This window comes from Juglans regia, chromosome 7 (genome assembly GCF_001411555.2).
Source record: "Juglans regia cultivar Chandler chromosome 7, Walnut 2.0, whole genome shotgun sequence".
NCBI lineage: Eukaryota > Viridiplantae > Streptophyta > Magnoliopsida > Fagales > Juglandaceae > Juglans > Juglans regia.
In genome coordinates, this window is record NC_049907.1 from 14,361,330 (window position 1) to 14,388,675 (window position 27,346).

The 27,346-nt window shown below is 37.4% G+C and overlaps 1 protein-coding gene across 1 annotated transcript in view; it reads left to right on the forward strand.

Moving 5' to 3' along the window:
- The first annotated feature begins 6,851 nt into the window (after positions 1–6,851).
- LOC108990779 (mannosyl-oligosaccharide 1,2-alpha-mannosidase MNS1) overlaps positions 6,852–27,346 on the forward strand; it is a 32,832-nt gene continuing 12,337 nt past the window's right edge. The window contains exons 1-3 of the mRNA XM_018964858.2: positions 6,852–7,206; positions 22,158–22,205; positions 22,587–22,754. Coding sequence (XP_018820403.1) covers positions 7,048–7,206; positions 22,158–22,205; positions 22,587–22,754 — 375 coding nt within the window. The 5' untranslated portion in view covers positions 6,852–7,047. The remainder of the gene's footprint in view (positions 7,207–22,157; positions 22,206–22,586; positions 22,755–27,346) is intronic.

The window sequence follows — 27,346 nt, forward strand, 5'->3', positions numbered from 1 at the left end:
TATCCTGGTAGAACTCCTCTGTTTACTCTAGAGTGTTTAATAATGGAGTGGTAACCTCTGGGTTGACGAAGAACAGTCAACAGGCTTCGGATGAGTTATTTTAAAAGAACGCCAGAACGTTTTCAATATGTTATGACACATAACGCTGGTGGGTGTACACATTATACTTTTTATGATGTTATGTTATTTATCAATGCATTGAGAATGAGTCCATAGACAACGTAGTCTCAACATAAGTTATACTATGGTTACCGGCAGGTACTCACAGTGCATATGGGGAACTATGATATTGCCACACATTATGTTATTAATTAAGATAATGATGTAAGTCTATGATGATAAAAGTTTATGATGAAATTTTTATGAAAAAACTATGTCTTTTAGAAAATAATGATGAAATTACTTACTGAGTAAAAATCCGTGTCTCCATATTTTTAAGAGATGTTGAGGAATCTGGGTGGGAGACATGCATACTGATTTTTTGCATCTCATGCATTGCATATTTATCATTTTTCATGATTGATTTATCTTTGTGTCAGTTAGTTTTTTAACTTACTGAGATTTCGAGTAAATCTCACCCTTTTATGGGACCACTATCATTACACTCAAAATGATAGAAGTTGTGTCAGGGATCGACCAAGACGAGATTGATGGAGAACTGGATTTACATGATTGAGGAGGAGCCGGATCTGGAGAGGAAGTTGGACTTAATTTTGATGTTCATAACCCAAGTCCTTTATGCTTTAGATCGCATAAAGAGAATGATATGACTTTGAATATAAGTCTATGCTATTTTAATATTTTGAACATGATGATTATCTAATGAAGTTAAGATGTTTTAGTTATTCTGGCATATTTTTCACCTTAACATTTTATTTCCTTTGCAATTATTGCATACTACTAGCTGTATACTATGATGCATTCCATATTAACTGTCATGAACCGGGGTATGTAACCTTGTATTGCATGTCCCAATGCTCTAAGACTTCGTTCCATCCCAAGTGAGGATTGGGGGCATCACAAGCTCACACCTAGGCCGTGACCAACTCATTTCGAGCCTTTTCTCTCCAGTTGAGGGTAAGCTCTAGACTCTTAGTTGACGGAGGATACCCCTAACACGCCTGAATGAGGAACTCTTTGTGGGCCGCTTCCCCTTCGAAATATTCCAATTCCTTGCCAGACACGAAGAAGAACTTGCGGGACCATTCATTTATGCTCGAGTGTCACTGCTCGAGCGAAGCTATCTTCGGGCATGGAAACTGACAATGTTACCCGATTGGTAGACAAGCTGATAGGCATAAAAGAACTCCCCGTGGTGTCAGGTCTAGGCACTCTCTAGGGGTCTTGCTTAGTACCGTCCGATAGATGATACAACTGGAGATCAGGAGGTGCCACGCGTTAGGATGAAGTTGCGATGGGGCCAATCCAAGATAATTCAAAACTTCCCGAATTGGGTGGCAGAACGAGAGGCGAAGACCATTGGAAACATTAATTGGAAGAGAGCCACCCTCGTTGCGGTGCCGTCAGGGTTCACCACATACTCGCTTTGAGGCACCTTTAGAACCATTGAAAGGGGAATCCTGTACTTGGAGTGAAATGCCCTAAGGTCAATGCCGGTGACAGAGGAAACCCAGCGTTTCCCCTCGAAGTGCGGAGGAGCAACATCGACGGGAGCCATCATAACAATAGTAAGAAGCTTGAAAGTGGCGAATGAAGAAAGGGGAAGAAAGGAGAGCACGACGGTTGAAGGAGGAACTATCAAACAGGAGAAATGGAGAAAAAAAGAGTGGCTAAGAAACGGAAAAAAGAGAGTAGTCCAAGAGAAAATGGAGAAGGAAGAAACAATTGAGACAGTAAGGAGCTGTCGGGGAAGAAGAAACGAAGGAGGAAGAAGAGAAGAAGGGGGGAAGTGCCTTAAATAGGGGGGAGCTATAAGAGGAAGGCTCAGGGAGCGAAGCGACGCTGAGGGGAGTGACGATAGTAAGCACCATGAGGCACCAACAGCCGAAACGACGGCATGCGTAGCAATCGTCGAGACAGAAGAGTGGGTGGCACGTACCAATAAGATACCAGAGCATAGAGAGGAACATCTAACATGTCCCATTGATCTTCGAGAAACGGGACAACTGCAGGAAACGAGGAGATGAATTTATTAAGCAAGCGAGAGGTCTCGGGAAGTCTAATCTGCAGGAACTAAATCGGCAGAAACTGAAGGGAAGGCCTTGAGAAACCTGAAGCAACGGGGACCGAACAGGTAGAGCTGTAATGGAGGAGTTTTGAATTCCCACCTCGTGACCGTGATAGGAATTCGTGGGATACTGTGAGGGAAGACCCATCCCGGAAGGACCCTAGCCCAGGAAGGCCAAACCATGGAAGTTGGGCCGAAAGAAGGAAGCTAGAGGTCCCGGGCCCTGAAATCGAATACCGAGTGCGCGGCCCACCTAGAGAAGTCCGAGTCCAAAGAGGCCAAGATGTGGAACTTCAAGCCTAATAGAGGAAGTTGAAGACTCGGGGCGAGAGGATCGACCAAAGGCGTTGAGAAGAACGTCCCGAGGCGAGGCAAATTGCCAAACCCTATTACAAAGCACAAGGCAGGATGCCCAATTGCATGCGGACGACAACTCGTGCCCTGTCAATAGACCCAAGGCATGCCACAATCAATGCGTGTGTCAGAGGATCCGACACCCAATGGCACGCCCACGTACGAAGGACAAATGCCCACAATCTGACACATTGGCATGGCAGGGAGGTGGCGGCATGATAGACCTATCACGGCTGACACGTCACTATCTCCCGCTAGGTCATGGACTAAACACTGGGGTGACAAGAAAATGAGTGGTGGCAGGTCTGACGCCTGACACACCACGATCTCTCTCAACGGCGGAACCCTTCCACAGCACACACAATCAGATAACTCTTACTCTTATTCTGCATTTTCTGTGCTTTTAGCTTTCTCCATAGAACTTCCCACTAACTTAGGCATCATAATGATCCTGGAAGTCATCGGAGCCTCTTTTCCCTCTTAGTTGTAGGCGACGTGGAGTTTGGCCCTTGCGGAATTGCTCGGGCTGCGAAACACGACATCAATAATTATGTTTTAATTTACAAATGAAAATATTATCTTTACATTTGAAAAAAAAAATTATTATTTCTCTTTCACATTATTTGAAAAAACAAATAACAATTATTTTCGTATTATTTTGTATAATAATTCATAAAAATAAATAATAGTCATTAGACTAATATAATCTCCTTTGAAAAAATGCAATTATTGTTTTTGAGTTCTAGTTTATACATCACTTTATGGTTACCTTTTTAATATCACATCCGTTGTTTTATATTCTATGCAATGAATTTGTTAAATTATTATTTAAAAAATCATATTATTTTTATCATTTAAAAAAAATATATTGGTAAGATATATTTTTATTTTCTAGATTGACATTGCAATTCAAAATTAAAAAAATCCCCTATTATATTTATACTTAAAAACAAAAATATTAGCATTAAATTTAAAGAATAATATTGTTATTACTACATGACATCGTTTAAAAAAAGAACTATTATCTTTATATTATTTCTTATAACAATAATTAATCAAGGTAAATACTAAATAATACTTTTAAACTAATATTTTTTCATTTGATTATTATTTTTCAGATTTCAAATTAATAATATATTTTTACATTTTATTATTCCAATAACAATTATTTTGATTGAGTTTTATGAACAATGAAAAAATAATATTGTTTATTTGATTTTATTTCTCCTATATATGAAAACTAATATTATTATTTTGTACATAAATAATTGTTCTTATAAAAAATGGAGCAATGTATCCCTCATTATGGTTCAAACATTGAGAAGTGTTAGGTCTATATAAAAATATTACATAAGAAAATTTATTTATACACTTATATGACTTAATATAATAAGCCATATATCTACTTTATAATAAAAAAACATTACAATTCAATGGATCATATTAAACTACATAAATGTATAAATTTTCTTGCTAAAGATTTCTGTATAGATCAAGCGTTCTCTATAATGAGTTTTAAACATTTGCTTTGCTTTATATGTGTTCTATGATTTTACCTATCTTGTTTTGTCCCTTTTTTTTTTTAAGTATAATTGAATTGTTTTGTCCAATTATGACTATCTTTTTACTATATAAAAAAGCAACAATACTTAAGATTTAAGCCTTACAAGTAGGCTTTATTTAGTGTGTATATATATAATTATATATCTTTATATATATAAAGTGGCTATCAAACAAAAAATTTTATTTTAACAATTTTTATTATTTTTCCATTAAAAGTTAACACCGTTTGTCCTACTAAAAATGCCTGAAGCCAATAATATTATATTAATGATGACTACAAGCTTGTTTTGTTTTGATACCCGGCCCCATGCATTAATTGAGATTTTAGGGATCAGTACGTAGTCATGTAAATATTATTTCCAATCTATTATTATTATTATTATATGCCCAACAAGCCCTTAATATCAATTTTTAATATTGATCTGCATAAACATTAACAGTTTTATATACTTAATTAATAATGATCAAATTATGAAGAAAATAATAATAATAAAAGAACTATATATCATGTATATATTGTCAATATTTATACGTTTAAGAACTATATATCATGTATATATTGTCAATATTTATACGTTGTATGTGCAATATTTGATTTGTTTATTATTTTGCTTAAATTTAGATTTTTTTTAATATTGATTTTTTTGTCTTTCTTTAATCTTGTATTTTCTTTTTTAGAGAAAGAAGCTATTGACTTTTTCATTTTTTTTTTATTTAAATCATTATGTCAAATACACTCTAGAGCTAATGCATCCGGGGCCGTTCCTTAATATATATAATAATATATATACATATATAGTTTTAGCACATAGACTATGCAATATGGGTTTATGAGAGTTAAGATGAGATTAAATGAAATTTAAAAGTTAAACAAAATATTGTGAAAATATTATTTTTATTTTAAATTTGAAAAAATTGAATTGTTTATTATATTTTGTATGAAAATTTGAAAAATTATAATAATTATATAAAATGAGATTAGATGATGAGTTTTTCGAGTGAGATGAGATGAGATGAGATTTGTTTAGATGAGTTGAATAAAATATTATTTTTAATATTATTATTGTTTTATAATTTAAAAAAGTTGAATTATTTTTTATATTTTATGTGAAAATTTAGAAAAATTATAATAATTATATGAGATGAGATTAGATGAGGAGTTTTTCGAGTGAGATGAGATGATATGAGATTTGTTTAGATGAGTTGAATAAAATATTATTTTTAATATTATTATTGTTTTAGAATTTTAAAAAGTTGAATTATTTTTTATATTTTATGTGGAAAATTTAGAAAAATTATAATGATAATATGAGATGAGACGAGATCGTTGATCTATCCAAACAAACCTTTGGGACCTTAGATGAGACACAATATTCTTATCTTATCTTATTTCATCTTATACCATCTTATTTTTAAACATAATTTAAATATAGAATTTTTAAACTAATCATTATAATGTTTTCAAACTAATTATTATAATTTATTTTTAAACTTTTAAATAAAAAATAAAAAATAATTCTAACTTTTTTAAATTTTCAAATAAAAATAATATTTTAAAATTATATTCTTATAATATTTTTTATTTATTTTCTTTTTTATATTTTTTAAAATTCAAAAAATAATCGATTCAAATTATTGACAGAAATTATTTTATCACTATTCTTCAAATTTCATTTCATCTGACTCCTAAATCAGCGTGAGTTGAACCTCCTCTCTTGTGGTTGGATTAGATGGCAGTCCTGCATACGTGCCCAATCATCATCCTACACCAAATCGTACTTCATTCATACTTTGACCAGCGCTTACGATTCTTTTGTTTTTACAGAGAAGATAATATGGGATAAATTAAGATTAAAATTAAAAAATTAAAAAAAATATTATTAGAATATATTTTTTAATATTATTTTTTATTTTAAAATTTAAAAATTTAAAAAATTAAATTATTTATTTTATTTTATATTAAAAATTAAAAAAATTATAATAATATATTTTTAAAAAAGAAACGATGCGTCAGAAACCATAGTTTACTTTCTCAAAAGAAAAATCAGAGTCTACTGTGTGTATATACCTTAAAATCCCCAACTTTCCTTTCTTCTTTTTCTTTTTTTTGACGCGCTCTCTCAACCAACCTATTCAGTCTCTTCTCCGGTCAATCCTTACGTTAGATCTAGGGGTGTCAAATCGTGTTAACGGGTCGTGTTCGTGTCGTGTCAAGACATGTATATTATACTATATAAGTCAACCCTAACCCGACCCGTTAAGCTTATCGTGTCAAAATCTCAAACCCTAACACTACCCAATAACATAACGGGTCGTGTCGTGTCAACCCGTTTTGACCTATTTATGTAAATGGATTGAAACAAACCCAAAATTAACCTCCTTAATCTAGTTAAGTTTAGCATATAATTTTATATAAATGTTAAAATCACAATATCTATACAAAATATAAAACTAACTACAAGTCCAAAATTACAATCTAAACAATAAAAATATCTAAATTAAAATCTCAACAATTTTATTTTTTAGGTATAAGGGTATAATTGTAATTTTAACTTTCTTAACGGGTCATAACAGGTTATAACGGGTTATAACGGGTTGACCCGTTATCAACCCGTTAAGCTATCGTGTCTTAACGGGTCAACCCGTTTTGACCCGAACCCGTTAAGAGTAAACCCTAACCCGCTTTTATCGTGTCGTGTTCGTGTTGGGTTAATGGGTCGTGTGACATATTGACACCCCTAGTTAGATCAAATGATACTTACGTTTACAATTATATTTTCTCTCTCTGCGAGATCTTAGATCGGCCGATTCGTATAATACAAATCCATGGATTAGAATACGTATTCTTTGTTCCTGACTTCGATGTTTTGGTTCTGCATCTGAAAATTAAAGAGATCCAAAATCAGAAACAAAAAGAACGGAAAAGGAAAGCAAAAAGATAAATGGCAAGGAGTAGCAGATCGTCGTCTTCGAGCAGATGGAGGCATTGTCACCCTTCTTATTACCTTAAGAGACCTCAGCGCTTGGCTCTTCTCTTCATCGCATTCGTTTGCGGAACTCTTGTGGTTTGGGATCGTCAGACCTTGCTCAGGGAACACGAGGTAATTAGAAGGAAGAATGAAAAATATACCCGTATAATTTTGTATTCTTGCTGAATTAATAGGTATATTCTCCAGTTGCTTGCCGGTGGAATTCGAGGAAACGAAAAATGAATCTGGGGGTTTATATTTTCTAGGACCCGAGAGTACAGCTAGTATTTGGCTCAATTTAAGTGTTTTCTCCTTTCTCTCTTGGAAATGAAACAAACACGAAATGTAAGATTCAAACTTTATTATCTAGTCATTTAGTTTTGCTTGCTTGTGAATTGGGTTCTGGTCCTTCTGGATGTGGATATGGTTTGTTCCTGAGAAGTTAAAATGTTTTTCTTTCGGAAATTCTTTTTTTTTCGGAAGGTACTTATTTTTTAGAGGGTTTTTTTTTTCTCTTTAGATAGTTTTACAATTGAAGACGCCATAACAGAGGATTTTTAGGGTTAAGATTATGTGAAAATTTTGTTTCAGACCAGAGGTCTCCTGTTTCACTACGTCTGGAAACCCAGTCTATGGAGGCATTGGCATGGTGCACCGCCAATGAGCCATTCTTGGCGTTACCATCCGCCCCTCACCTCTAGTACGATAAATCCTCAACAGTCATGGCCGAGTGAGAAAACATTTTCATTCTAAGCTTACATTCAACCCTTCACCATCTTTCCTTTCCTTACAAATAATAATTCTATACATATATATCATGGCATAGCGAAAGCGCACCTACAATTCCATTTACACATGCTTCTATAATAAAGGGTGCGTTAAACATGGGCTACCAAGGAACATGCTCTACATGATGTAATCATTAGTAAAACATGTACATATAATATAGCTTGGAAAAGAAAACATTACAAAACTAATGAAAATTGTGTGGCCATAGTTACATAACATAACGATAAGGGCATATGATCATAACTACTTACCTCTTAGCCTTATGAAATAATTAGCATATCAACAAACACCTACTTAATCATACATTAGACCATATCAATCTCTACTTAAACTTTCATCTTTTAACCTAAGGAATACCTATAGAAAAAATCTTTTAAACTAAGGAATATATTTTGTTAATGCATGTTTGTAGGGTATCCCTAGTGCTGTTTTTCCTTAATAAAAGTGTCTAACAATCCTTGTAAACTCAATCTATCGATGGGGACTTTGTGTATAGTGGGGTATCTTTTTTTATGATATTATCTGGATTTTTTTTGTTTGCATACATCATCATTAAAAATGTATGCTTCACTTCAATCAGAAGTGCCATTGTGCTTTGTGTATAGGCTTTAGACAACGTTTGTGCTTAAGTGCGCCTAGTGCCTTTACCAACACCGATTGGGAATTGGTGGATCATCTTTTACTCCACCGTGAGGCAGCTAGCACGTTATGGAAAATTGTTTTTACTCTTTTTTGGTTAATATGGGTGATGACTGGAAAGGTTGCTAGACTTTTATAAGTGTTGGAAATGTTTGCTAGTCAAAACACCATTATGAACTCCACTGCGAGGTAGCTAGCACGTTATGCCAAGTTGTTTATAGTCTTTTGGGCTAATATGCGTGATGCTTGGAAAGGATGGTAGATTTTTTTCAGTGTTGGAAATGGCGGTTTGATAGTCATCACAGTGAACTTCCTATTTTACCTTTAACAAAGTTGGGTGTGACAAGAAGAGATCAAGAAAACCCTGGAACTTACAGACCACTAGAGAGACATGGGTGAAATATTAGAGAAGTAGTCTAGTGCATAGCCTTAAGGTGTAACCCTCCATGTCTTATAGAATCCTAGAAAAACTAGGGATCCTTGTCGTATAATAATTCCTCTTGACCAATCAGATCTGCCACCCCTAATTTATAACATTCTGATCTCTAAGTTTTTGGTTATTTGCATATTAGACATTGGACTTTCATTATTTGTAACTAGTCCCTATACTTTTTGATATTTACATTTGATCCCAATTCATATACCTCATTTTCTTCTTATTTCTTATCCATTTCTAGGTTTATTTTTATTTAACACAGAAAGAAAGCATAAAAATACAAGAGGGCCGAAACCCTTAAACATCTCCTAATTCTCATTTTAGTTCAGTTCTTTTTCCTCTAATTCTTAATTTCATTCCATCATAATCTTAACCATAATTCTACACTTGCAACCCCTTTCTAATACTTCTAATTCCTTTCATTAATTCACTCCAATTAACACTTCATTATGACTAATTAGTTAAACATCTCAACAATAACACAATTTGATTCTCATCAGTGTTCATAACCTTAATAGCTGAATCTATGTTAGCTTCCATTACTAGTTCTTTGTTTGATCTATTAAATTAAACACTTAACACCTTTTAATCATGTCCCTAAGGCTTGAACCGAAGTCCCTTTTCCTCGATTACAACATTTGATCACAACAACTTAAGCCAATGTTGAAGATTGATTAATCTAATTTCAAATAAAATAAAATCCAATCGCTACTTTGTATAATCATCAATATCATCATATCATGCACTCGAAATTGAACTTAATTACATCTCTTCTCCATCAAATTGCCACACATAATACAAATTACATAAATTGTATCATAAACACTTCAAACATGCTTAACCCGAGACTAGTCTTGCATTGTCCTAGAATATATGCGTCATGTTCATCAATTAATTCAAACATCCAACTATTGAAGCATTAAACCAACATAAGAAGGTTTGGAGGTTTCAAAGTTAGAACACTTCTCTTTGATGGGGCTTAACACTAATCACTTGGATTATGACTAGTATAGGGCCTTTTATGTTGGATTATTGAAGAAGGTTTGAGAAGCTCCTAGGTGAAAGATTTCGACCAGCAAGAGTGTCTAAGGGCTGGAACTTATCAGCTCACATTAATAAGAGGGTTCTAAGGTGGAGGCGGAAAGGGTAGCATGTGGTGGAAGGGTTCAACATGAGGTGCCTTGCTGGTTCTTGACTTGTGTGTGACCTAGCTTGAGCTTGGTGGGGTCTTGGCTGAAGGGTGCCCTTGGAAGACCATGGGGAAGGTTGTATGTCATGCTTTCTCTTGGTTGACACTTGTGAGTGCACATTGGTCAAGTGACATGCCATTTGGTGCCATGCCATCAATTTTTTTTAATGAATTCTAAATATTTTAACTAAGACTACTTCACTTTCCTTTTTGTCCAATTTGATTCCTATGTCTCAAAAACTTTTTGAAAGTTTTTTGTCATGTGACTTTTCCTATGGTTTGAAATTAGCTTATGTGATTTTGTTTCCGTTTTCTCTCGGTCATCACACCTAGTGCTCTTAAAACATAAAAGAAACCAAGTGAGTCCAAGACTCAATAACTAACATATCATACGATTAACATAATTTAATGAAGGTTTTACTTTTGGAACACATGCACCCAAATGTACGTTACGTAAAGAACAATGAACATATCATCAAATAACAATGAACATATCATCAAATACATGGCATATTTGAATAATTAATAACAACCAATGTATCAAATATCCAACACATAGTAAAAAATGATTAATAACCCGTAGGGGTTGGCTCAAGTGGGTAAAGGCCTTGGGTTTGGGGGTATGCTCTCCTCAGGTCTAAGGTTCAAATCCCCTTGTGTGCAAACAATCTCTAGGGGTCATCGGATTGTGGGACTTTCCCCTTGAATTACCCGAGGTGCATTTGCTGGAAACTCCTTGCCAAGGGCCTGTGCACTCCCGAGATTAGTTGGGACACTGTTCCTGGACATCCGGTGCCAAAAAAAAAAATGATTAACTACACAACATATATGCAATACCCCATCCCTCAAGGGTTATAAAAGCTAGAGGAACTTAATGCTACTAACCTTATCATTTCAAATTAGTGCCAAGTATAAAAAGATCCTATTATACATATATGCAATACCCCATCCCTCAAGGGTTATAAAAGCTAGAGGAACTTAATGCTACTAACCTTATCATTTCAAATTAGCGCCAGGTATAAAAAGATCCCATTATAAAAGTCATAAAATCAGAGTACATCATTAAAATAAAAACATCTAAAAATAGTTCTTAGTAGCACTTATTTCTTTTTTGATCGGTGTTAGTAGCACTTATTAAAAGGGTAAAAGTCGTGTTACAAGCACACCATATTGGAAATAAAGCAAATAAAAATCTCAACTCATCAGGCCTTATGGCTCGTTCGGATACTAAGAATATCTGTAAATAGTAGTGAAATAATTTGTGAATAATAGTGAATAGTTTGTGAATAGTAGTGAATAGTTTGAGAATGTCTGAGAATAGTTGTGTTCCCAAACAGACCCTTATTGTCATCTCCCCTAGGCAGTATCCTGTCCTGCAACATCCTCATAGTAATCCCCACCTGGGTTAGGCATACATAAAAAAAAAAGGGTTGAATACTCAGTAAGGACTACATCATACAGTAAACATAATATCAATCTAGATTTAGTCAAGCATTAATAGTCTAAATTATCATCATCATCAAATCATACATAACATTAAACCTCGAAGAAAAGAATACATTCCTTAATTCCATATCCTTAATACTTATATAAAAAAAATCTATATCCTTAATAGTCGTTACACACTATTAACTCCCGTGTGTTAGAGTTAGGGCTTGCTTGGAAATAGATCTCATCCTAGAATTCTCATATCATATCATCTCATCCCATCTCATTCTCAAACATAATTCAAATACAAAATTTTCAAACTAATCATTACAACTTTTTCAAACTAATCATTACAACTTTCCCAAAATTTCAAAAAAAAAAAAAAAAAAAAAATCAACATTTTCAACTTCCCAAACAAAAATAATATTATAAAACTATATTTTAACAATATTTTAACTTTATAATATTTTTTATTCAAAATTTTCTCTCATTTCTCAAAATCCAAAAAATAGTCAACTCAAACTATCTTACTATTATTTACAAAATTCTCATCTCATCTCACTCCTCTAACAAGTCATTAGCGGCCCTTGTGGTCTTGGCTCTATTCGGGGCTAGTGGGTTAAAACTTAGCCCTCCTCATGAATGAGCATCACTAGGTGCACCGCTAGTGTAGCATTCTGGCATTGCAATCCACCCCTTACTCCTCATGGTACTGCTTCACTGTCATGGCCAGATCATTTTATCTCAACAATCACATGCAGTCATTCCTTTCATTTCTTTTCTTTTCCTTTGGCCTTAACTTACCTTATCGTTAACTCATTTAAAATATATAGTCCTACTATGTACTAATTAGTCACATAATCAATCATGCAATTTCACAATCACATACATCACGTTAATAGTATTAAAGGTTGATGAATAGGAGTTGCCAATAAGGTGCATAGATATACATATGCTTTTGTTATGATGTACCTTACTATACAATTATAAAAATGATGACCTTTCTTAGTTTAAGTAAAATGACACAAAAGCATTATCATAATCACTTACATCAATCCTTGTGCAAAATAAGTTAAAAGCATGAGTCACAAAGTGTCAAATGGAACCTTGAAAAACTCGTATGGTTGGATGGGCATCCCTTCATACTAAACAAACATGAAATATGCATCATGCAACTAGGCGTAAAGAGGCTAACCATGTGTCTAAAACCCTTTCAATTTCCCCTAGCTAGAGGCACAACCTTTAAACCTAATTCCTTATGATCACACTCTTCTTTTTGTTCAAGCATGAAATCATATCACATGGCCTCAAAGACATCATCAATCAATCTTGTTTGACTTAGAATCATCTACATAAAATAATAAACCTTAGTACACCAGATTTTAACTCTTCCAATCCTAATACACGAAACTTAAAGTGGGTCCAACCCTTAGACACAACACCTCCATAATGCTCATTTACAACTCATTGAATTCATGCATAACCTAATTAAAGCTCTTAACCTTCAATCCGAAACCCTACTCACACTTACACCTAAATTAACCGACACTAAGGATTATAATCATATTACCACCATGCTTTTGAACCATCAAATGGCCTACACATAAGGGTTGCACGCACTTCACCATCAATTCCCTCATGCACATATCAGTTTGCCCTAAGCAATGCATAACCTATTCTACTCAAATTACTCGTTGACCCATTGTCTAGACATGATCTGAGGTAATTTTAATGACAAGAAGTGATGCAAGAGAAGTTCTCATCGAGAGTGTAGGGGTGTTGTTAGGGACCCTGGTCAAGTCCCTAAACACTATGTCCTCCTTGCCTAGGATTTCCTTGTGATAACCGAGAGTCCGTTCCTCTCTTGCTTGGTTCAAGAACAAAGGTTGCCAAAGTGGCAATTTTGGTAGGGTGAGATTAGGTGTTTGGGCTTGGCTTGGCGTGTGAGAATGCAATGGGTGATGGAGGCACACTGCAATAGAGGAATGTAGGGTTGGATGGTGGAAGATGGAATTAGGGTTGCCGAACTCTCTTGGGAAAATTAGGGTTGGCGCCAATGTGCATGGAGGCTAGGGTTTCGGATGGCTAAGGCAACTAGGGTTGCCGAAAATGGTGTGGTGAAGGGATTATGGAAAGATTCGTAAGGGATAGAAATCTTGGAGGATTTGGTGGAGCTAGTTGGGATAGTTAAAGTTGACTTGAGTGATTTATGGGAGTTGAATTAGGGTGGACAAGATCCCTAAAAGTAAAGTGTTTCCTTTTGGAGGATGGAGGGTTTTGGCTAGGGCAACTTGTGATGGAAGAAGGGCAATTAGGGGATGCCAAATATGGGAGTAAGGATATGGCTAGGGTTTTGTGGGAGTGGCGGCAAGACTATTTATGGAAGTTGGATTAGGGCAAACACTTTAGTTGGGCGGCACCAAGTGTTGCATGGATCAAATGAGGCAATTGATGGTTTCGGCAATGAACAATGGATGAACACAATGTATTCTCAAGAACAACTCAAGAATAATTCAAGAACACTTCATGCAAATATTAAGATCAATGTAGAGAAAATAGAGAACAAGACAAAGAGCCCATATTCACACTTATTCACGAATTGCAAAGTGTGATTCTCTCCTTAGGGATTCACGAATTGCACCCCAAAGAGCCCAAGTGCTAAGCACCGAAAGAGTTGATCTCAAGAACAAAGTTGTCCCAAAAGGAATTTGTCAAAAGATGTAAAAGAAAAGACTAAGGGTCCTATTTATAAGAGTTGCAACTTGGAAACCCCCAATAGGTCCTTTGCAAATAAATAATAATTAAATAAAATAAAAAGAAATAAGATAATGCCATGGACCTATCTTGGTCGTGACATGCATGGCCCATGGTGGGCTAGAATGGTGCATGGTGGTCTTCGGGTTAGACTATGGCTATGTGGCACAACATGGCTTGTTGATAGTCATGGCATAGTGCCATGCACTGGCTTGCTGATAAGGCCTGGTGCCATGCAAGGCCTAATGATGATGAACCATGTGTGCGTGCTGCATGGCCTAGGTTGGTGGCCTGGGCGCTGGATTGCAAGGCATGGGCTGGAGCCATGCGTTGGATGGCATGCCTGGTGGGCATGCCACTGGCCTGCTCCGCAAGGCACGGGCTAGAGCCATGCGTTGGATGACATGTCGTGAGGCATGCTACTAGCCTCGCTGGTGTGCGGCGTGGGGGGCATGCGCAGGAGGGTGCGCGCGCAGGGGCTTGCGCGCAGGCTCATGCTCATGGGGCTGCGCAATGCTGCGCGCATGAGCGTGCGCGGGGGCTTGGGCGTGTGCGGGGTCATGCGCAGGGGTAGGGCACGTGGTCACTAACCTCGCTGGCCTGCATGTTGGGCGCCCCGTGCGTGTCAACGCGCGGGCCAAGGCATGCGTGTAGGCTAGCCGTGGTGTTGTCCTCGCCTTCCAAGGGCCATGTCGAGGCTTGTCCTGAGGCCACTTTCCTAGGGGTTTTAACAGGTGTGCTACACCAAAGGTTGCAATCGAGTGGTATAAGTAATTTTTGGTTGGCAATAATGCAACTTGAGGTGTGGCAGCTCCAACCAGTTCTTGGTGGGTTTTTTTTTGGGGAATGGGCAGTGTACAATGTGGCAGACTGTGATGGCTGGACATGTGGAAGTGCACGACAGGGAGGCAGGCAGGCTATGGCAGAAACCCTAGGGTTGCTCAAAAGTGTATGTGCATGCATGCCTCTTCCGTGCGGTTCATATGTACATATATATAGGTGGTGGTCTGTTCAGGTCCTAGGGTTATGGTTCATGTGTCTTTCTCATACGGATGGGTCATGGTTTGGACTTACTTCCATGGGTCTTGGTCCTAGTTCCGCAAACATACATGACTAGGCTTGACCCATGGGTCCTAGGTTACTATCCTAGCACAATTTCATCCTCAATTAATCCTAAACCCTTTTAGGGCTTAGTCCTCAAACTTTTCATTTTAACCTCAATAAAATAGTTTTCTCTCCAAGGAGAGTATTCACTTGCTTTCTCTCTTTTAAAAGTTTTCTCTCTGTACACTTTCTTACTGATGATGAGTCTCGGTGTTTAATAACGTGATCATCATGGTTTTCACAAGACAAATTCTTATAGAAACTAAGGTATTCGAATTGTCAAGGAAGGTAGACGATTAATTAGCTTAATAGAGAGAAGTTGGAAGGTTACAAAAGTATTGATCTTGGAGATGTCCACAATGAATTGGTTCATTAGAGCCGTTGAGGAATGCTTGACTGGAGATAAGGAGTTTTTTGCAACCTCACGAGATGGTAATACATTGTGCAGAGATGTTCCAATGCTCAAGGTTGATATATGGCATTGGTGGAATATGGCCGTGGTGGTAGAAGAAACTTTGTTTTCATACCTGAGGAAATGGAGGGGAAAGGGTGGAAAAAATGGCGATGGCACTGAGGGAAGCTTACAGTAGTTGGGAAAATGGGAGAAGGTTGGTTTGTTAAGGTCTTAAAATCTAACCTAGAAAGCGCTGATGAATATTTTGCCTAAGTCCTATGCAGAGATGGTCAGGTCATCAGGGCTTGTTGTTGGCAACGATGATAAGGAGGTATATGCTTAGGGAAATGCAACAGCTTTGGTATCAAGGGTGAGGGGCAATTTTGGGTTTTCAAAGGTAAAGGAGGTAGCCGTTGTGGAGGAAGAACTAAGACGTGTGCCGTTGGTGCTCTAAGGAAGTGAGAGGGAGGTATGGTGTGGGTTTATGGAAGTACATAAGGAAGGGATGTTCAGGTTTTGTAAATCAAATACGCTTTGTAGCTGGTAAGGGCACCTATTTCAGATTTTGGCGGGACATGTGGTGTGGAGATTATGCATTGGAAAGGGTTTTTCCGGCCTTATATCGTATTGCAGTTAACGGGGAAGCTTCAGTGGCGGATGTGCGTGTATACTCTCATGGTGTGCAGCAATGGAATGTTCTTTTTATTAGGGATTTCTATGATTGAGAACTACCTATAGTTTCAGAATTTTTCAGCTTATTATACTCAATGGAGTTTCCCACATAGCGAGATAGTATGAAGTGGCGGCTTAATAACCACAAGATATGCACAGTGAAGGCGTATTACAGCATCTTAACAACACAACTTGGTAGTATTCAGTTTCCTTGGAAGAGTATCTGGAGGTCCTGTGTGCCTTCGAAAGTAGTTTTTTTTGTATGGAGTGCTGCTCTTGGGAAGATATTGACCACAGAAAATTTGAGAAAGAGAGGTTGTGTAGTGTTGGAATGGTGTTACATGCGCAAAAAGAATAAAGAATCTGTGGACCATCTATTATTACACTGTGAGTTAACAAGGGTGTTGTGGGATGAACTATTTCTAAGAGTTGATGTTGCTTGGGTTATGCCTATGAGGGTTGTGGATTTATTGGGTTGTTGGCCAAACATGCATGCAAGGCAGTCATCAAGTGGTAGCAGTATGGAAGATGATTCCGTTGTGTATTATGTGGTGTATTTGGACGGAAAGGAATGCACGTTGCTTTGAAGATAAGGAACGCTCAATGACCGAGTTGAAGAATTTTTTTTTCCATACTCTAATGTGCTGGTTTTCCACTTTTGTATTACATGGGGATAATGTGCAGGAATTCTTTTCTCTATTTTACCGTCTTTAGAATGTAGTTAGGAGTTCTTATGTATACTTCCTGTGTACAAGGAATATGGCCTCGTTTGTATTTACAGCCCATCTCAACTCATTTTATTACTATTCACTACTATTCAGCAACTTTAACTCACAAATCTCATTACTATTCACAACTCATCTCAACTCATCTTCGAATCCAAACGACACCTATGTCTATTTCGTTCATATATATAATATTTTTCTTTTACTGATAAAAAAAAAAGAAATGCAACAGCTTTGGTACCAAGGGTGAGAGGCAATTTTGGGTTTTCAAAGGTAAAGGAGGTAGCCGTTGTGGAGGAAGGACTAAGACGTGTGCCGTCTGTTCAAGCCTGCAGAACTAACATCGAAATGGGAAGACTCCTTGACCGAGAGAGGACACTCGATGAGGTCTGACGAGCTTTCTTCTTTTAAGCAAAAGCTGGTACAGTTGAGAAATTCGGTCAATATTATGATCCAAAGGGTGGATAAAGCCATGGGCTTGGGCTTGGGTTTAAGCCCCTCACCTTTAGGCTTGGACAAAAGTGGGCCGCACCATAGGCGCTAGACTTGGGCCGAGAAAGGTAAAGCCCTAGCCCAGCCTAAGCACTGGCAGGCTAAACAACCCATGCTTCACGTAATGGACTCGATGTCTGATATTGGCAAAGATATGCCATCTTCTTCCAACCATCGGCCGACAACCACACAGAACCCATTGCTGGGGGGCAAGCGGCCTTGTGGGTGGAACCCTAGGTGATGGGTTGCTGGTGTTGAGGCTGCTGATGGAGTTAGAAACTGAGAATAGTTCTTTGGCAATTGAGGAGGGGAAAAAGGAGTCGGTGATCACACAGACTCTGTCGCTGGGAATAGGCGATCTGGTGGGTGTGCTTTTGGTCGACGACTTGTTAGGGTTGACGCCGTCGATGGAGGTAGAAGCCGAGAATGATTGTTGGGCAATGGAACAGAGCTTGAAGGAGCCGACAAACACACATAACTCATTGCTGAGAGGAAATGACCTGGTGGGTGGGCCTCTAGTTGTTGGTTTGCAAGCGACGATGTGCCGATGGAGGTAGAAGCTAAGAATGCTCATTGTGGCTATGAGAGGGGGTCTCGGGCTGAGAAAGACTGGCGACATTGTTTGTCATAACGGGAAGTCCTATTGTTGATCTATCTACATTGGAACCTCGCCAAGTCAAAATTAGTTCCTAGTGTTTTTGAGCTATGCCAATATTCTAGGGTGCAAAGTCTCCACTTTTCCAGTGAAGTATCTCGGTCTTCCCTTGGGTGATTCTTTTAAGTTGCATTCTATTTGGGATGGGGTGTTAGAAAATATGGGGCGGAAATTGGCAAGTTGGAAGAGGATTTAGTTTTCCAAAGGTGGTAAGAGTTACGTTGATAAAAAGTACTCTATCCAACTTGCGTACTTACTTTTTATCTCTATTTCCAATACCATGCAAGGTGGCCTACCAACTAGAGAAGTTGCAACCAGATTTCCTATTCTTTTTTTTTTTTTTTGGGGGGGGGGATAGATGAAGAATTCAAGTTTTACTTGGTGAATTGGGCTATGGTTTGTACCCCAAAGCGCGAAGGTGGGCTGGGAATTCGGAACTTGCTGGTTTTCAATAAAGTTTTATTAGGTAAATGGTTATGGAGATACCACAATGAAAGGGGAGTGTTATCATAGATTTAAAATATGGTGGATTGTGGGAAGGATGGTGCTTGAATGAGGTAAGTGGACCACATGGGGTGGGGCTTTGGAAAAACATAAGAAGAGGTTGGACCAACTTTCATCGATATACACACTTTGCAGTTGGGGATGGTTCCAAAACAAAATTCTGGAATGACCTTTGGTGTGGAGACCGAATTCTTAAGGAAGCCTACCCAACTTTATACGGCATTGCACGATGACAGGAGGTTGCTATTGATACGATGATGTGGTCATTGTCCAAGAAGGGACGATTTATTGTACAATCGTACTATAAGTCTCTAATGAAACATTCTACAATAGGGTTCCCATGGAAGAACATTTGGAAGACTGAGGCCCCTCTAAAAGCTTCTTTTTTGTATGAAGAACTTCACTAGGGAAGATTCTCAACTTAGATAATCTAAGGAAACGCCAGCTCATTGTGTTGGATTGGTGTTATATGTGCAAGAAAAGTGGGGAGTCTGTGGATCACCTATTATTGCATTGTGACGTGGCTATGAGTTTGTGGAATGATATCTTTGCTAGAGCGGGGCTCCTTTGGGTGATGCCAAGAAGAGTTGTTGAAGTTTTGCTTTCGGGGTAATTCTCAAATTGCAACTATGTGGAAGATGATTTCAATCTGTCTATGGTGGTGCATATGGATCGAGAGGAATGGTCGTAACTTTGAGGATCGTGAACGGACAATGGATGAGCTTAGAACTTTTTTTCCAAACTATATTCCATTGGTTGATTGTAATAGACTTTAACAGCATGAACGTACATGATTTCCTTGTATCTTTAAACACCCATGCATAGGTGTTGCTCTTGTATATAGACCATGTACTTGGCTTCACCTTTTTTTTTTAATAAAATTCGTATTTACTGATAAAAAAAACTTTTGAAGCCTAATAAATATCCATACCCGAGCCAAACTTCCTAAAATTAAAGAAAAATTATATTTATTAGCCGAGATGGATAACACATCTAGTAAAGTGCTTATATGACATAATTTAATTTGGAATACAACTCAAAATTAAAACCCCTCACATGACATGATTGTTAATGGCTAACCAATTACCTAGCATAAAATAATAACCTAAGGTCACACATGAAATAATAGCAATCATAATAATAATAAATAATCATATTAATAATAGTTCCTCAATTATATCGGGGGTTACAATATTCACGATAACTATGAATGAATAAACAAACAACATTTTCATTGCATAAGTCATTAAATTTGTCTTTCTCGTGCTTTATGGCCAACAAACATTAACTCTCATCTATAAGGTTGTGCACTGGTCCCATGACATGTGGCCAAAGGGGTGAACTACTTTCACACTCTTCAAAACTATAGTCATTTCTTTCTTGCCAAATACTCCACAAGCAAGAGGGGATAATCCAATCAATCCCAAAAAGGCTGAAAGCCATAATGTCTTTCCCAACATGCCAGAAGATCCACAACTCAAGCATGCATTACCCAATCAAACCCAAATAGGCCAAAAGCCATATTCCCTTTGGCGCTAACGACCTTGCAATGCAACAAAAGGGTGATCCACAAAGTCCTCGTTTTTCTTACACATACAACACCGGTTAATCACAGTGATACCCCGCATCCTCTATTACCTTGGGTAAGAATCTTCCTTAAAGTCATTGTCCAAGTGAAGTTTACTTGGAGAATCTAAAAGTGGATGTCAACCAATTCATAAAATTGGATATAAAACTGACACTTTTGTCATTTTTGGTAAGTGACAAAGGTACCCAATGGATTTTGATTTCACGAATTTACCCTCTACCCTATTCTTTATATGTGGAGGAAGTAGCCTTTAGATTACAAATCATTGATAAGATCAGGAAGTGCATTCAGTTTGATGTTTTAGATCGAGACCTTGTTGTAGGATCATTAGAAATTCAATGCACTCGACTACGTGCCTTCTGTTTTCTGTTCTTCTATTCAAGATTTCCTAGCACTTTTCCCTTTTCCTTGTTAGTTGAATCTCTTATATACTTGAATACTGGGGTAACACTTGTTTTTGCCTTAAGAAAATATTCATCTTTCTAATAAAAAAACAAGTTTATCAAGGACAGTCAATCTAAAACATTAAAGGTGTTTTAAATAACAAGAGGCAGGGCCAAATCTGGGGGTCGAGAGGGATTCCAGTTCATTTAAGTTCACATTTGGGACATAACACTCTTTTTCAATACTCTTTCTTTATACAACTTCTATAGATTTTAATGGGCTAAAGTTTTCATGATTTTCATTCCCTATCAAAGCAAGAAGTTTTTCATGATTTTCGTGTATGTTTTTCACTTTCTAGATAGATGTTTTTCTTGTATACATTCTGGGTACTTGGATTACCCCTTTTGCATTTTAGATAAATTTTTTATTACTTTTGAAAGAAATACCCATGGAATTTAAGGATGTTTAGGTATGAAAAAGCATGAATGTGGAAGGAACATCACTCTCTGACCCTCAAAGCTTAACTTGTTCATTAAGTTTTGATAGCTTACATGAAGGCCTTTATATAGGTTATTGCAAATCCTATACCAAGAAAGAAGAATTACTAAACCAAATGGAAACTACTAGAGTAACATTTAAAAAAAAAGTCTAAAACTTTAAGGACTCTATTTAACTAAAACTGGCTATGCATGGTCACGAGTGGAAAGATGGTACTGGGCAGATTTACTTATAAAAAAAAAGATGGTACTGGGCAGATAGCTTTGATTCCAAATTGACATATGGGTGCACCTGCAGATGGAATGATTATTCATCTCACATACTGGGTTGTGGTTCAGGCAAAAGACTTAGAGATATCATTGTCAGTGGGGGTTATCCGACTTGCATTTTGGTAGTCAATTAAAATTGCTGCAATGCTGGAGTCATATTAAAGAGAGAAGAAAAGTAAAAGATCGCACTGAGGGCTAGAAACTAACCTTAAACATCATACTTAAGGTCAGAATTGCATCATAAAGTTTCCAAAGAAAGCTATTTGCTGCTGAATAATTTCGTAAATCTTATCTTTCCTAACATATTGCAAGTTTACCTTGATGTACATCGGTTCTCGGTGCTCATGGTTCTATATAAATGTTAAACTTCATAAATTGAAAAGTTTTGTTAAACAGTTAAAGTTTCGAATAATGCTTTCACACTATGTGGATTATGTAAACATGTATGTTTTCTTCAATGCGAGTTTCGTATAAGAAGTTTAATTATAGTGCAGATTTTTAGTGGAGAAAAATTTCTTTTCTTGCCTGTTTGTAACAAACTTCAAACTTTTGCTGATTCTCAGGTGGAAGTTTCCAAGTTATATGAAGAAGTAACCCGTTTGCAGAACTTGGTAAGAGATCTATAATGCTTATCCTATTGTATTGTATATATATTTTTTTTCATCTATATCATCATTTTCTTTTTCTTTCTGAAAGGGGATTTTTTTTTTTTTTTGGTGAGGTTGAATTGGGATGCTCTCTCATCAATCCTATCATAGTAATACCCAAGGTTTAGGTTGATAGCTTGAACTGAACTATCTTTTTTTTCTTTTTTTTTTCCCTTCAATTTGTCTATTGTTCTGTCCATGGTTTTCTAATTTTAAATTTGGTTACATACTTGTGGCTAAATGCAGTGCAGAAAAGTAAAATAGTGTGTGGTATCTCTTAGTCCATGGCAATTTATATCGCTTTTAAGGTGCTAGAAATATGTGGACTAATTAGTTTATTTTCAGTTGGACGAGTCAAAGAATACGGGTGACGATGCAACTAGTGAGCTCTCCAAGAATGGTGTTGTTCCAGATGATCCAATTGACATCCAACGAAGAGAGAAAGTAAAAGAAGCAATGCTTCATGCATGGAGTTCATACGAGAAATACGCTTGGGGTCAAGATGAACTTCAGGTACTCTAATGCTTTTTTAGTATTCTATCTATTCGGTCCATAAATGTTTTCATTTAGTTTTAGATTTTACATTCAATGACGTTCTTGCAGCGTAACTTGGGTCTTGAGACTCTTGTGCTGCTTATGTATCTTATGCTTGTTTTAGATTTCCTAGCAAAGCCTTTACTTATCTTTAGTTGCTTCAAAATTGTCGGTTGGCAATATAGTTGAGAGACTTGTTGAAATTGTACTTTGAATAACATTTGTAATAAAATAAAAATTTACATGATACCTATTGGCGCGTAGTACAATTCCGCATCTAAATAATACACAGCAACTGAAATTCGTTGAAGTATTAGTCAACTATTTATAAAGAAATTGAGCATAATTAAAGAAAATTGTGCTAAATTCAATCCATAGGGCTCAGGTATGACATTTTTGGGTCGTAGCTCAGTTGTTGATCATAGATTGTTAAGGGAGGAGTCTGCAAGATTGTTGAGTTCGTGGGATGAGCCTTGTTGTACTTGGGGTGGGGGGGGGATTACAATTTCCTAGAGACTGATCGGAAAAGACAAGTTTTTCTGGCAGAGCATACTAAATAGCTTGCCATTTGCTCCTCAGTTTTTGATCAGTAAATAAAATTTTATTGATCCTCACTACAATCCCGTGTGCAATAAAGATTTGGGTTGTGCTCTACTAGAGAAACTAAGTGCAAGGGAGCCCTAAGCCCTAAGCCCATGAGCCCCATGAGCCCTAAGTGCGTGGTGACGCATACTACCAATGGCTCCGTTGGCTGTGCTGTCGACATAGAAAGAGTCACCGACAGCGACTCTGCTGGGAGTACTCTGGCATCAAGATCTGTTTGTCCCGTGAGCCCTAAGCCCTAAGTGCACTGTGTCGCAGCCCAAACACCTGACGACCCAAGTGGTAGTGTCGTCGACACAGTAAGAGTTGACGTCGTCCGATGACTCTTTTGGGAGTACTCTGGCATCGAGATCTTCTCCGGTGACAGGATCTATCTCTCGTCGGGCCTTTCGTGGAGGTAAATCACAGATCTGGGAGTTCAGATTTGCAGTATCTCTCTCGTTGCCGGGAGTTCAGATCTGCAATGCTCTATCTCTCTGCTCGTCGAGGCAACAAAGAGGAATGGAGCTTGGGAGCCTCTGCATTTGAAACTGAAGGTCTGATTGAGATGGGTTAGATTGTGCGCTTTTTGGTGGAATCGAAGGCTTTTGAGCTTTCACTAGAAACATGGGGGTCCTTAATAAATATTGTGGAGAAGAGCAAAAGGGTTTGGAGGTATGTAGTTATGGGTCGTGGTAGTATAGGGTGGCTGGTGGCTATGGTGGAAGCAGTGTTACAGGCAAGAGAAACTTGGAATTCACAAAACACTTGAAGGTAACAAAGCCTTCATGGCTCAACGAGGCTCCAATGTACGTGGTAGATGCCTGACTGTTACCGAATATGGTGGAGGAAGGCGGAGTGATCTAGTCATTCCGGAAGGGTATGGAAGGATAGGTTGGAGAAATGTTTTGTCAAGTTATGTAGAGCTGCTGCTGCGTTTTTATCCATTCTTGATGATGGGTCACGGCGGGAAAGCCAGGAGAAGATATCTGGTCATCAGAACATTAATTTGGAGGTGAAAGAAACAGACCCAAGCACAACTGCAATGGCGAGACGATCATATGCAGCAACTCTGAAGATGGGTCATACTTTGGCTTCTCAATTTGATTCTAGGGGCAAGAAGGGGAACTATGAAAGCGGCCTAGAGACTATACAGACCACGCAAGGTCAGAACCAACAGAAGTAGTTTGACTATGGCAATATGGTTGAAAGAGAGATGCTCAGTACATTAAAGGAGATGAAAAACGAACTTGTCGAATTGGAGGCAGCGGTTGCTTTTTTATCTACAAAAATAGACTTGCTTTCAGCTAATGGTAACAAGGTTGTAAGGCCCAATAAGAGAGAATCCACGATAGGCTCGAATTCGTTAAAATCAGATAAAAGAAAATAGAAAGTCAGGTTTGGTCCAATCCCTATAACCAGATCCAGAAGAGTGTAGAGGGTCAAAAGGAAAATAGGGTCATTTGAAGTGGGTTCTATGTCGGGTATCGGCATAGCGATAGCCGAAATGGAATGCCCTCCACCATGTGTCAGCGTTCTCCTTGAAGAAACAATGTCACCCTCACCAAAGCTAAGTGTAACGCTGAGGCTTGAGAGAGATGTAGAGTCTGTCGAAGTGGCACAGAATGGATGGTCAGGGGATGACGCATCTCCAGTTCTCGCCTAAGAAACGATAACACCCACATTGGAGGTGGAAATTTGTGGGTTTGCCGCCAACCCATAAGCTCCAATGGTGACCATGGCCTCACCACTCATCACACAGAGAACCAATTTGTTGGTATCTTTTTAGGCATCTTGTGACAATAACAAGGGTGCTGTTGAGGAGGAAATTTTGGGCTTGTCGTTGGTGCCTTGCGAGGAGGAATGTTTAGGGCCTGGTGTACAGTTGGGAGTCAAGTCTAGGGACGATGTTGTCCCCTTGATATCACTTCCTCTGTTAGCTGGTTCATCATCGGATTGGGTTCTGCAAAAGGTTAACAAAAGATAGTAGTGTGGGGATTACATGTGGAGGATTTGACGACCAATTCACAACACTACTCACTACTATTGAGGCGAGTCACTTGAAACGAAATCAAGATTTAAGAAGAGCAGAGAGTTAAAGCGTTTTACTCGAGCAATCAACTATGATACTAAAGCAGGTAGTTTAAGTCAAGGGAGGACTAGAGGGAGGGCATGAAGCCTTCCTCCGTTCTTGTAGGAAAGGGGTGCAATATTAGTTTCGAGTTTAGTATGTAGAATGTAGCTTCTAAGGGAGTTTTGGGTGATGTCTTAGTTTTGTGGAAACAGGGGGTTGGGGTAGTTAGGCTTGGGTTGGTTTGGTAGATGAGATGAGATCATTTCATCTCATATAATCATTACAATTTTCTCAAACTCTCATACAAAATATAATAAACAATTCAATTTTTTTCAAATTTCAAAACAAAAATTATATTAAAAAATTTTATTCTAACAAAATTTTATTTAACTTTCAACTTTTATCTTATCTCATCTGTGTAACCAAACGAGATTTTACAGTTGCTTTGCTGTGGGAGGAGCGTTTTGTCCCAATTGGGCTTGGTGTATATTGGATGGACTTACTGGTCATTAGGGGTCCTCTTTATGGGCTAGGTGTTCTCTCTTGTAAACACCCAGTGTACTTGGTTACACCTATTGATATTAATAAATTTTTACTTATAAAAACAAAAAAAAAGATTATGCAAAAGTAGTGGTGTAAAAGAAAACTGGAAACGGGTTGAACCGATTGAAACGGTGGGTTCGGTTTGGTACCGGTTTTCATATTTTGAAAACTAGTTTGAACGAATTCGGACTGGACAAATATATATTTTTAATTTTTTATATTATATATAAAATATTTTTATATATTATATATATTATATGCTAAGGTCCTAATTAATATAATATAAAATTTTAATCTTATTATTCATGTTTATTAATCTTATAAAATTTTAATATAACATTTGATAGGTTTGGTGTATTTTGGGTAAGTTTTCATGGGCTTTTGGGTCATTATGGGCTTTCTTTTTGGGCTAAGTGTTTTTCTTGTATACGTCCAGTGTACTTGGTTACTTCTATTGATGTATATATATAATATTATTATTTATAAAAAAAAAAAAAACATTTGATATAACATTTTTAATCTTATAACATAAAATTAATATAACATGAAATTTTAATCATTTATATTTGCATTCCTTCATAGTATTGGATGCATAAATAGGGCTACCAAAGAACAAGTTGTACGCTATCATTTTTTTGCTCGGTAAGTTGTACGCTATCATAATACTACACAAATAACATCTCAGGTTTTAGCAAAAGCGTTACTTATCAAAAAAGGTTTTAGCTAAAACATTACAGGAGGACTTCATTAGGCTTAATGACAGGGAATTCATGAGTTTTAGAAAGAAGCTCTCACCCAAAATCAGGTTAGAACTTGGGCAGTGAATAGAAACTTTTGATCTTGGTTTTTTATGCTATTGATGCTGGTAGGGAGTGGATAGCAGTACTTAGTACGAGTGGCAGTAATTGTCACTTGAATGGTGTGGAAGAAAACTGGACAATTTGATGTTGTTCTTACCTAAAGTGGCAGCAACAAGGAGAGACATAGGGAAGGTTGCATCTTCATCTCCCTCAATCTGGACAACGAATAACAAAGGGGTTTAAAGTGAGAAACCCGAAAGACTAGGGGAAGGACTGGATTTTCTGAGGCTGGTACTTACCTTGAGTTGCAGCAAGGCTTGGGGAATTTCTCCATCACTTCCTTCAATTGTTTGGTGAAGAACAATTCAAGGGGCTATAGAGTGGGTGACACAGCAGGGTATGGGTGTAGTATTCCTGGCAGTGTGGGTGGAAAATTCTGGGTTTTTCCTTAATGCAGGGGTGATATCGGGGGTTGTAGTGCTGATAACTTTTTCTGGCAGCCTTTTTGAGAGAGGAGAGCGGCAGATAGGGCTTCTTTTCTTTGTTTTTAAATTTTAATTTTATGAAAGAAT